This window comes from Branchiostoma floridae, chromosome 18, assembly GCF_000003815.2.
Source record: "Branchiostoma floridae strain S238N-H82 chromosome 18, Bfl_VNyyK, whole genome shotgun sequence".
In the NCBI taxonomy this organism is placed as follows: Eukaryota; Metazoa; Chordata; class Leptocardii; order Amphioxiformes; family Branchiostomatidae; genus Branchiostoma; species Branchiostoma floridae.
Window position 1 is genome coordinate 14,044,859 of NC_049996.1, and position 12,498 is coordinate 14,057,356.

Sequence of the window (12,498 nt, forward strand, 5' to 3'; positions counted from 1 at the left end):
GGGAGGGGGGGGGGGATCTTTTGAGGCCCACGTTTGAAACTCCTATAACACCTAAACGGCTTATTATAAGGCCACCAAATGTTCAGAGAATGATGTAAAAGGGGATAATAAGGTTGTTAAACTTGATCTAGTGATATGGTCCGCCATATTGGAATTCGTAATTAAATCAGCATAATTTATGCATATTTTATTAAGATATAGCACGAAAGCCTGAAAAACACTTTATTACAACCGAAAAGAGCAATTTTTGTCAAGATTCCTGTTAACTGGTTCCCATGGCAACACGAAAAAACTATGTAAAATTCACCAAATTTAAAAAAAAAAAATCACCAAATTCGGTGGCTCTAGCGTAAGCCGTTCAGGCGTTATGCGAGATGAGAGTCGGTGCGGCCTCCCCCCCCCCTCGTCTGATTAGTATCGTAAAAAAAAGGAGGATCTTAACGTGTACCAACATGCGCGTAAACATACTCCGTTTTCTCCTTCTGCATTTTTCCCGTCATAAAAATCTGATTGATTGATACATGTAGATGTAAGAAGCTCTTGATTTTGATACTCAGATGTGCAAAACGTTTCTTAGACAGTCAATAGACCATCTATCGATTACTCATTCAGTCAATGTCCTTTCTCCCCTGCCTAAATCAATTGCACTGAATGCAAAAGAATATAAAATGATCTAATAATTCATCAAGGAGATTGTCATTACGTTGCGCGGGATAGATTTGCACACGTTTAAAGTCAATAGTTCTGAAAACCAAAGTGCATTTGTAAAATTCATTTATGTTACCGTTACGAAAAAAAAAACAGCCACCGTGGGTGTCAACTGCAATTCCTTCAAATCACCATCATAGCTTCTATGATTCAAGGTGTGAGCTCCATGTAATGCCTGATGCACTTTTACCTTGGCACTGGGGTACCGGTCATTGAACTGTCGATACGTTACGTAGGTTGCCTACGAGATTAAATGACATTAAGTACCAGTTCGAAAGTAGCCGTCATTCAAAAAGGCTTTTAGAACAACGTGCATTGGTTCGTTGACAAACACCATTTCATACCATTGGAGTGGGGAAGTTTACCTTCTACACAAAACTTCACACTCAGTCTCTCTCTCTCTCGCTCGTTCGTTCGTTCGCTCGCTTGCCCTCATTGACTGTCATGTACTCAGCAAAAATACACAAGTTTTATTACCACTTTTCATTATGCATTATAGATTACCCTGATTACAATGACCTTCAAAGTTTGGCCCTTCCCGCTAATACAATAATGCCATGAGTCGAAACAGATTGACTCAAATCTGTTGTTATAGGTTAGAAATGGTTAATGGACTTTCCGGGAGAAACACGATTTCCTGTTTTTCCGCTATTACTAAAGAGACCGTATAGCACGTTGGATTACTTGCTAATGAGGGAATTAAACAGCTTTAGCTGAATACCACTTAAGGACCTGCATGAACTACTCTATGTGCGTTTGGCCTTCGTTAAATGTTGTTGTTCTGTTGTTGTTTCACAGTAGGAATGCGTGTAAACTGAAAAGTGTCAACGGCCATGTTGCTACGGCCGCGTGGCGCGTTGGTACACCCGGTTCCTCGATCTCGGAAGTTAAGCAACGCGCGGTCCAGACAGTGCTTGGATGGGGGACCAACCAAGGACGTCCGGATTGCTTTAGCCTCACGAAGCTTTCCAGGAAATCGTCATCCAAGAGGGACGTAAAACGGGGGTCCCGTGCTCGAGGAGGTGCCTCGACCACGTTAAACAGCCTCATTACCCTCACTTTGGGTACCTACTGGCTGCAAAATACACCCGGTATTATCATTATTATTATTATAACTGATATGTTTATGGCAAGTTCATGCCCGAGGGCTAATTGGAAATACAAACAACACGTATAGCAAGGAATGTACAATGACTATATTATGCTACTTAAGTGTAAACGATACTAGTTTTGTTGGGTTTGACTTCTTCTTTTCAGGCAGAGGAAGACGAAATATCTATAAACTTGTTATATAAACTCATACAGTTCATTTCGAAATGCGAGTTTCAGAGCTACAGTTACCACCAGATACGTTTTTCTGTGTTATCTTTCACATTCAATGGCGTCTTCTTCATGGTGATCGCTGGTTTCTTCCAGGCTTCGGAAAATGGTATTCGTTTGTTATATTTATTCTATGGTGCATGTGTATCTCTCTATGGTTCCACCTTTTTGGTTGTTTTGCTAAAAAATGGATCTGTACCAAAAATCGCTATTGTTATTGTCCAAGTAAACCGATATTCAACCCAACCATATCGACCATACCATATCCAGGAGAAAAATGAAGCCTGTTATGGTTTTGGGGACGAGTCCATGTTCGGCCAAATCCAGACATGACAACCTCATCACTGGAGGAACACACGATCGATATGCAATTCCCTGAGAATGCCCCAGTTCACGATGCAGGAGACCTTGATTTAGAGTACCGTCTGGTGTGTATGGCCTTGGATCCGGATCGAAAACACACGCTAATGGTGTGCCACTTTATCCAACAATCCGGCCCCAATACGCGGAAATGCAAGTCTTCTCTAGGTGTATGTAATGTTAGCTGTGTACTGAAGGACACAAAAGAATTAGGAGAGTAATTTCTAGCCTGCAAATGTCCACCACCTGTGTGCTCATTAAACCCACCATGTGTCGCCTGTAGGTACTCTTGTTCACCTCGGGCATTAGTCAAGCGTGACTATATAGAATACATGTTGTGATTCAATGGACACCAATTATAACAAAAATAGAGACAAGACAAATTCTAGATACATGACAGACTCTACTTTTTAATAGGGCCTTCACATTGAAACCGAATCTGAAGGAATCAAGCAGAACCAACAGGAATGAAGAATTTTCAAAATTCATGCCGCATTCGGACGAGAATTCCAAATGGACCAGTCTCGAGCCAGATTGTTTGATTTTCCGCCTCCACATCCATTCTTAATGGCTTGGGACTCTTGGGCGGTAACTATGTTTTCTCCAACCAAGGACGTTATATAGCGTCTAATAGTGCCACACATCATGATACAGTAAAAATCATATATAGAAGTTTATTTGCAAGTATATGCCCGAGCTAGGGCTGATTGTAAGCGCATGGTATGAACATAGGAGATGTACAAGTGACAATGAACAGTACTTATAAACAATATTCTACTCTAATACTAGTGTTGGCTATTTCCAAACAGGTTGGGTTTGACTTCTTTTTCATAACTGTATCATACATTGCCGTTATATAACGTCCTTGCTCCAACTCTTATGCCACAACCCTTCACCGTCTCCCCACCCACGCTATGCCCTGATGCCCCTCTAACGTCGTGCCGAAACGTGGAAAATGAATGTTCAGTTCATTACCACGTGTCAGCCGGGAGGGGAACAGACCAGGTGTCGTGGGGAATCAATAACAGCAAGCAGCGGAGGGCGTCATTTTTACTTTCCCTCATGAATCTTTTTATGCTCCTTACTGTGCGAGTGTTTCTGAAACTCTCGTGTGTGCGTGCGTTGTATATACATGTACGCGATGATGTGTGTGTGTGTGTGTGCGTGTGTGTGCGTGTGCGTGCGTGTGTGTGTGTGTGTGTGTGTGTATGCGCGCGAGTATGTGTGTGTACGTGTGCGTGTGTGTTTTGCATCGTGCGCGATTATGTGTGTGTGTGCGTGCTTGTGTGTTTGTGTGTGTGTGCGTGCGTGCGTGCGTGCGTACGCGTGCGTGTGGGGGTGTATGTGTGTGTGTGGGGGGGGGGGGTGCGTGTATACATGTACGCGATTTATGTTTGTGTACACGATTTATGTTAACGAAATTTTATCGAATTTTAGACGCTAATAATCCTCAGTCCATCCGATTGAGATTGGAGATCTTGTCGCTTTTAATTTACCAAAGAGAACAGCGTTTTGCTTTGCTATTTTCACTTCCAAATGTTATTGAATAGCTTTCGCATACATATATACATATATGATTTTGGACGAATCTGACGGATGGAAGCAACATTTGACTCTCTGTTCTCTTCTGTCCCCACCACTACAACTAGACCTCGGGGGACAACAGTTAGAGCAGGTGCCAACCGCAAAGCTACTAAGAGTACATGTGGTTCAGTACCTGACTTGGGACGATCACATCACTAACATAGTGAAGAAGTGTAACTCAAGTATGTGTCAACTGAACAGGATAAGAAACAAACTACCTCCTAGGATAAGGAAGGACCTGGCACAAACCCTGGTACTCTCTCACTTGAATTATTGTTCTCCACTGTGGGGAAACACAGCAGCTAAGAACATCAAACGCCTCCAAGTGGTGCAAAACAGAGCAGCAAGGTTTGCCCTTGGATGGGATAACAAGACGGACAGTGCAACAAGGTTACACATCTTGGGGTGGTCACCAGCAAAGGAAAGAATACAACAATTTGAAAGAAGTTTTGCCAACACTGTACAACCAACTCACACTCCAGTCAACTAACAGTACGTACCAAACTAACACGGTCAACAACAACAAACTGCATCAAACTGTCAAAACCTATATATATATATATACTAGTAGCTAGGACCAATGCAGAAAAGAAGCGCTTCCTCTACCGAATGGCTTGCCACTGGACCACAGTTACTAAATGAACTTGTATTTTCTCTCGGCTGTATAGCTTGTAATGTACATATTATGTTATGTATGTATATAATGTTGTGCGTGTATTGATGTATTTTATATGGTGTATTTAATGTCAGCTGTGTACTGAAGGACACAAAAGAACTAGGAGATTAATTTCTAGCCTGCAAATGTCCACCACCTGTGTGCTCATTAAACCCACCAATGGACCACTGGAAGAATAGCTGGCAACATAATGTTGTTAGCTAGAGTCCATTCCAAGACACCATGAGGGTTTTTATGTGATATTTGTAATAAGTCTGAATTATTTTCAATAAAAGAATATCTAAGCCACAATAATTAATTTTTTTTTTAAATTGACTAAGAAAATACACATCTATTTGAATTCCTTTGAATATTTCAGAAACATTTTGAAAGTAACTGTACAAAAATATCTTTATTTAGAATAATTGTGAAACCTCTGTGTGATTCTTTGACATTTATAAATATTTACAAATATTTGTAAACTTTGCCAAATGGTAAAATTAGTTTATTGCCCCCGTAAAAGTAAGCCATATTGTAGCCCCTGTATATTTTTATATTTCACAGCTGGGCACTGGTGGATCCTTTGTGGTGGGCCATTGTTGCATGGCACCCAACCATACTTTGCAAGGATGTGTGAATTGCTATCTTCCCAGCCCCCTGACCCATTTACAAAAAATGGTAGAAAATGGTAAATAACTGTAGAATGCTGTTATCATTATTTAGAAACCATTAGAAGTATCCAATTCCACACCATGAATATTTCCAAAGTTTTACAGGACCAGGGAAATATTTATAGAGTTGAAACAGTGTTAGAAATTTTTCTGAAGTATCAAATGTCCTCGACATATAATTACAAAACTTTAAAATCAGCTCTAAACAATGGCAACAAACATCCGCACGGTGTCTTGGAATGGACTCTAAAAGTGGATGTAAATAAAGTCAAAGTCAACGTCTGTACACATCACAAAACGCTTCGCGCATTGACATGCACATTGGTGCGTCGGGAATCTAGCGTCTGTATGAAGAGCATCTCTAGTTCTGAAGAACATCGGCCCGTCTGATTAAAGAAGCTGCCTTCTTCATCACGTCTTGTACTTCCGCCGGAGGTCACGTGTAGCAATCTGTAGAAGTGTCACTCAAAGACCCTACCTCCGGTCCTCCCATTAGGAACGTCATTGCTTCAAAGCCGCGCTCATCATGTCGTGAATGACAAGAACTGAGGGAAGCTCAACGATGTCTTCTGTGTTTGATTGGAATTACTACATCCCTACTTCCCTCTTGTTGATCATGCCTTAAGAGCAATCGCTGTGGTATTGAGAAGAAAGGGACTCTCGAGGGGTTACTTCAAAGTCATACCGCCACCTACGTTATAGTATAGCAAGCTGGTGAAAGGCAGTAAGGGAGAGAGAAGGAGATAGGGAGGGAGAGAGAGAGAGAGAGAGGGAGAAAGAGAGGAAGAGAGAGAGAGAAATGTGGAAGGAAAGAGATCACGTCACCTATGTTAAGTTGGCTTTAATGTGTTGTATTGGTTAGACTGCCCCCTTTATGTTAAGTCGTTATCGATGTTGTTCGACTCATACAATACAAGTCAGTCATGTTGAAAGCAAGCTCCTCGTGTTTGTTGCATTCAAGACGCTTCCGTGACGCTCCATTTAGCGGTCTTACTACTGAACTGGCGTACACGTTAATGTATGGTACTGTGTGTGACTGGAGTCCGGTAGGAAGACTCCATACCGCTTTATTACAACTTGTCTCTAGACAACTCACATGGGATTGTCACGCACTCAATTCTGTATACTTCAGAAGAGCAGATTCTAGCTGGAAGACAATTGCTGTTAGATGCCGCGTTCTCAACTAAACCCTTTACCCTCAAATTAATTTCAGTCTGTGCAACAAAAGTGATGTATGCGCTTGCAATTGTGTGTTACACATTGCCGTATGATTAGAATCCAGTGGGAAGATAAATACTGTTGTTTGATTAGAACTTGTACATGAATTCGTTTCTCTTGTTGAATGAAGTTCAGTGGTGATCTAGAGAAGATGTGGACTTTTTTATCATACACATTACTGTCTATCAGATGACGAAACGAGTAAGGAGATACCTTCTGTTTTGGGGTGGGTACCTGTACAGAAAATTCAGGTACAGGTACGATCCAGGTCCAGAGGATCAGGTCCGGATCCGGACCTGAACCTAAACCTAATTGTCTGTGAAAATTGAATGGGTGATACTCAATTTCCATTTCGCTACAAAGGAATCCGTCTGGTAGAGTATCCAACTCCCACTGGTGTTTTGAAGCCCTATCATCATGTAAACAACAGTAACTGACTGTGTTAACTTGCACCAAGTTTGACTGTAGAAACTTGGTAGAAATGACTATTAACTCCTCTATGCCTCACTATTGTTGTCTTGCTGGATCGGTAAGCCACAAAAACACGCAAATGCCTACTAGTATAATTTGTTCATTTTTCTAATCGGTCCAAAATTCGGTCTACCGATACTTTTCAGGTCCGCTTTCATCAGATCGGTCCAAGAAAAACACGTTTAGTGCCGATACACCCAACCCTACTTCAGTTGTTTGATGGTGCGTGCGACAAGAGGGAAGGACTAAGTACGAGTTTTAATGAGCCATTAGGACACGTACTTGGTTGGTACTTCCCTCTTGTGGGCGTCTGAAGCCGAGTCATTAATTGTGCAGTAGAGAAAGTAACAAACACTTGATGTGGTGTGCCACACAGGAGATATACCTTCACCTTCCACTGATTCTGATTAAAAGTACAGTACTAAGACATGGTTATGGCTTACATGTAAGCACCATCTCTTCCAAAATCCCACCAGATATCATTTTATCTTACAAATAAACTAAAGGAAGGCTTAGCTTCTCAGAGTGTGACAGGGCTATATAGAAGGCATCTAATGCAACTGTGTTAGACTCTTCCATTACTGACCTTCTGTGCCACAGGTCGTCCACTCTAGCCCATTTTCTCTTTACTGCCGCCCTACTTTTCAAATTGGCGCTGTTTTAGCCTGCTAGAACATCGACACCAAGTACACATTAAAGATTGGTATCACTAAGTGGGTCTAAAAAGCATGCTAGCTGAAATGTCGAGACCTTGACAAGTGAGGTTTGTGTGTAGGAGTGCATGCCTTGCCTTTCTCGCCAGTTTAGATGGGGGGGGGGGGGTATCAGAGGTTAAAAAAGAGTATAGGGGGGGAGGTTACCAGAGGTCAAAAGAGAAGCTCTCGCTCGTCTGTTTTGACAAGTTGGTACTAAAGGCCAGGACAGATACTAAGTATCTTTAATATCAACAGTTCCGGCGTCACTTTAACTGTCTAAAACAATGTATGCGACACGTTATGTAATTCTGTCAGAGTAACTGAAGAAGTAGTTGCATCATGTTCCGATAAAATAAAAGTGAACACTGCGGTACAGGACTTGTTGTCCGAAAGTCTGCTTGCGAAAGCATCTATAAGACATAAACCTATACATACATATAAACATCTTTCCATGTTTTGCTGATATGAAGCCAATGGGGCCGCGGGAACAGTGTGACAAAGTCTCACTTTATTGCTATTCATCGAATAAATGTTCATCGCCCTCTCGTAATTCGCAATGGAAATTCCATCTGACTTCTAAGCGTCATGGATGGCCAATGATATCACGGCCTCGTAATCAGTACCAAATATGGGTTCCTCGTGAACAAAAAGGCAGGGTAAAGTGATGACAGCCTGACAGGTTTCTCACTGGCTATATTATAATCTGACAGACCTGTTACTACACAAAGAAGCGTTTGATAATACGGCTTTATTCAGTTACAGCTTTTCTATAGCTCGTCCTCATGACCTTGTCTTTTTACTATCGGTTCCTCATTCAACGCCACTTATCTACACTCTGATTTAAAAAACATAGATAGAACTTTATTGCTCGACATTTGTACATGGTACAAAGTATGGCAACGACTGTTACAAAAAAAAAAAAACTGTCACTTCACTGGCACAAAGAAACGTTTAGATAGGCTTTATACAGTTGTACATGTAACTATAGCTCGTCCTCATGTCCGTGTCTTTTTACTTCCAAAGGTTTATCCATATTCACGATGAGGTGATAGTAAAAGTTCATGACCCTCTCGTAGTTCCTCACAGAGATCCTCTCGTTCAGCCCGTGGAATCTCGGGAGATCGGACGGTGTCATGACGTATGGGTTGAACCGGTAGATGGCGCTGCTCAGGTTCCAGTAGTGCCGTGTGTCCGTGTTGGCAACCATGAAGGTGGGGGTCACCAGGGCATCTGGGAAGATCTGAGTGTGTGTGAAGGAAATGAAATTAAACACCCAACCCCATCATACCGTTTCAACATTTTATAGAAAACCATTTCTTGCAAATTGGCTAACATCGCTCAAAAGCACTAGGAACCATATAGAAACAGAATGTACCTCTAAACAGGTCATATATATATATATATATATATATATATATATATATATATATATATATATATATATAAACATCTTAAGGCTGGTATGGTGGCCTGGCCGTGTGATCAGGGTTGACTCAACACCTGGAGGTACGAGTTTGAATCCCTAACGGTCGCGCCAGATCTTGTGCCCTACGGAAAGGCACCAATTTCCTCACACGATTAAGGTGTAGAGGGGTATCTAGCTTATTTTGAGGAGAGCAACAGCTCAAGCATGTTAAAAAGGCCACTACAGTTATTGATAAAAGTATGGGTCAATCCCAGCGCAAGTGGATCAAATAAATCTGGTAGGATATGCAGTTTGCACTCTTCCAGTACAAACATGGTGTGTAAGAAGTTTTGAAACATTCTGACAGATCTATTATTGTGAAAAGATTGTTTCGAAAAATCCCAAGATTGTCAAAAAAAATCTTCAGATTTACAACAAAATCTCGATTTTTTTTTTTTTTTCATTTTCAATGAGGCTCACCCTCGCTGGGATCTTATTGTGTCGCCTGAAAATATCAGTATCATATGAACTTTTAAGCTGTAAACGATGAAAAGCATTCGTTAGAAGTGCTCCGCTATGTCCAATGATAATCTGCTCATTGTTAGCAGCATTCTACGTGAACGCACCTGCTGAATGGTCTCCTGTAATACGGTATACGTTGGAGAGTCCTTTCCATGAGGTGATACGGGTGAAGGTGGTAAACTTCCCTTCACTTCCAGCATAACCCTAGCATCATCGATGACCTTTCTATCGAATTCCAGAACCTCCTCAACAGTCTGCATGGGATGTATCCGATGGTCCACCACAGCTTCCGCTTCCGGTGCTATGACGTTGTCCTTGACCCCTGCGGTGAAGGATGTCAGAGCGGTCGTCGTCCGAGCGAACGCGTTGGTCTGTGGCTTTTTTGCGTACACCCAGGCGACCAATGGGGAGAAGAGCCACAGGTTAGAGGCCAACATCCGGTAAGGTAAGGTCATCTCCGTGGCAACGTACTCCAACATCCGGGCCTCCGGACCGGTGCCGAACATGCTAGGGTGCGGGTTGTCCTCAAGTTTCTGTACCGCTCTGGCCAATATCCCTGTCGTAAAAAAAGATATCATATAAATGGGGTTATCTGTACGGTTATCTGTCTTATCATTGGCTTGAACCGGCGCGGCGGCAGATATGGACAAGTTTTTTGACGTCACACATCAGGAAGATTAGTGCGCCTGAAGATTTTAGATCAAGTTCGCTACAACCGACAGGTGTCCATGAAAACTTGCTGCCAAATGTGCCTTACGGCAAAAGAGGATCTAGAGCTTAATCTCCAAAAGATATTACCTAAAGCTAGGGCTAAAGATGCAGCTTGTGTACTTTTTGACTATTTTCATTATTATTAGCAGTAACATCATGGTCTTACCGATGGCAGACTTCCTGGCGGGCATAGAGCCATGGCCTCCCTCTGCTTGAACCTTCAGTTTCACGTCCACAATGCCTTTCTCGGAAACACTGACCATGGCCACTGGTTTGGACACACCTTGTGTGAAACATCAACATAACAGCAATACACAAATATGAAAAACAATTCTACGGCAAAAATATACTAATAAGATAGCAACGAATTTGACAACTGAGAAAATTGTTACCAGGGAAAAATCACCATGGTGCCCTCGTCAAGAATAAACATTATTTTCACCCGATGTTGCTGTAAATGTTTGCTGATGAACTTTGCACATAGATGCTCACCTGGCATTAGACCATCTCCTACCGGAGTTCCCTCATCCAGGATGAATGCTATTTTCTCTCCCCTTTCAGTCAACACGTCACCGATGACTTTTGCCCCGAAATGGCCTCCTGTCTCCTCGTCGTGTCCAAAGGCGAGGTACAAAGTACGTTTGGGCTGATGTCCTCTCGATAGGAGAAACTCCACAGCCTCTAGACTTCCCATCAGGCTATGTTTGGCGTCTATCGTCCCCCTCCCGTAGATGTACCCGTCTCGGACCTGTCCCGAAAATGGCGGCGCCTCCCAGCTCGCTTCCTGTGTGATGGGCACTACGTCTAGGTGAGATGCCAACATGTAGGGTTCTAGCGAGCCGTCCGACCCTTCCACTCGGTACAACAAGCTGTAGTTCCCGACCACTTCCCTCCGGACTAACGGTGAGCTGTGGATCGTCGGGAAACTCTCCTGGATGAACCGGACGAACTTGAGTAACTCCTGTGGTGTCCCCACGCCGCGTTCATAAGACACGGTTTGGAACTGGATGGCTGAGGTGAAACGGGCCAGTCTCTCCTCATCGGCAGGGATGAAGTCAGGGTCGGTGGTCTTACACTCCGGTGGGGAGGTTTGGTAGGACGGGAAGGTCAAAGTTCTTATGACAACAACTGTCGTAAGCACGGCCAAAGTCAAGGCGAACCCTCGAACGACTAAGGTCAAAACACGTGGAAGATTTGTCCACATTTTGGTAGAGTTGGAGTGTTACTATCTTTGTAATTGCAGCACGTATTATTCTGTCAACTCTACCGTAGACATTCTGTTTTGTTTCTTCACGTTCCAACAAAAGTCCCGGACTTTCCTGTAAAAAAAAACATCCGTAAGAAAAGTTTCTGACGTAAGCTAGCACATGCTGTCTGCAATGTCTAACCATTTACAAAACTTATCCAGTTGTTTGAGTAACGTTTATATTGTGTAGCTTTTATGTCCAGCCTTCATCGACGCATATATAATGACATATAAATAAAAAGTCATTACTAAATGTGCCGTGCCATAGATGTTGATCGATTGGTGTAGGATCAAGCGCAGTCCCTTTACACCACTACCAGGCGCCATATTTTGTACATTTTCAATGCGCACTTTTGCTCAACGTTTCATCTGAATATTTTATCTACATATTTGTTCTTGAACTAGACACTAGTATTAACGTTATGCAACGATTTTGCCTGTCATGGTGATTGTAACGTCCCCTGTTACAGTTATTTATTGTGCTTGACTAAAATGTCCAGTGCAAAAACTTATGTGTTTTTTATTATGGCTTACCCTCCTATGCCCTCCGCTCCCCTCTTTTGGGCAGCTTCTGTTCAAGTTTAGTGGATGTAACCTTCCCTGCCCGGCCCCCTACCTTTTCTCATTCTATTGCTCTCATCATGACCGATATGTATTCACGACCTACCTTTCATAAAATAAGACGTTCTAGGGTCCATCCTATAGCTGTAGCACACACAACAGGCAGTTTACGCCTTTCTTCTTCAGTCCAGAAGGACGCCAAACATGTTTCATGGGCATCGTCGTCCTCTACTTCCGGGTGTGTGGTTACCAGGTGACCCCTGGTGACCCGTGTGAAAGGACGCTCGGTAGCGCCACCTTGTGATTTAGTTAAGAAATGCAGAAAAGGGGTTCGGACTGTCGTTCAGAATCTCTGTAGCAAGTAGTATACG

At 42.6% G+C, this 12,498-nt stretch overlaps 2 protein-coding genes across 3 annotated transcripts in view; one reads left to right on the top strand and one right to left on the bottom strand.

Annotated features, from left to right (window-relative positions):
- Positions 1-8,414: 8,414 nt before the first annotated feature.
- Positions 8,415-12,400, bottom strand: LOC118406271 (N-fatty-acyl-amino acid synthase/hydrolase PM20D1-like). Of its 2 annotated transcripts, none has more exons than XM_035806205.1 (6): positions 12,234-12,400; positions 10,813-11,639; positions 10,487-10,603; positions 9,714-10,165; positions 8,602-8,922; positions 8,415-8,530 (listed from the first exon to the last, which is right to left on the bottom strand). In XM_035806205.1, exons 2-5 carry the CDS (start codon positions 11,522-11,524, stop codon positions 8,665-8,667), a joined length of 1,539 nt encoding a protein of 512 aa, XP_035662098.1. In that variant the 5' UTR covers positions 11,525-11,639; positions 12,234-12,400; the 3' UTR covers positions 8,415-8,530; positions 8,602-8,664. The 2 variants fall into 2 exon arrangements, with proteins under 2 accessions (XP_035662098.1, XP_035662097.1); XM_035806204.1 differs by having other exon boundaries at positions 8,415-8,524; positions 8,596-8,922.
- LOC118406270 (armadillo repeat-containing protein 4-like) overlaps positions 9,893-12,498 on the top strand; it is a 36,339-nt gene continuing 33,733 nt past the window's right edge. The window contains exon 1 of the mRNA XM_035806202.1: positions 9,893-10,054. The gene's annotated coding sequence lies outside the window, so the exon portion shown is untranslated. The remainder of the gene's footprint in view (positions 10,055-12,498) is intronic.

What these genes read in the sequence shown, in the direction of transcription:
- LOC118406271 (XM_035806205.1), bottom strand. Translation starts at nt 11,524, where the DNA reads ATGTGGACAAATCTTCCACGTGTTTTGACCTTAGTCGTTCGAGGGTTC. An exon ending in AGGAGATGGTCTAATGCCAG is followed by an intron (nt 10,604 to 10,812) that starts GTGAGCATCTAT and finishes GTTTCACACAAG; the next exon opens with GTGTGTCCAAACCAGTGGCC. An exon ending in CGCCAGGAAGTCTGCCATCG is followed by an intron (nt 10,166 to 10,486) that starts GTAAGACCATGA and finishes TTTTTACGACAG; the next exon opens with GGATATTGGCCAGAGCGGTA.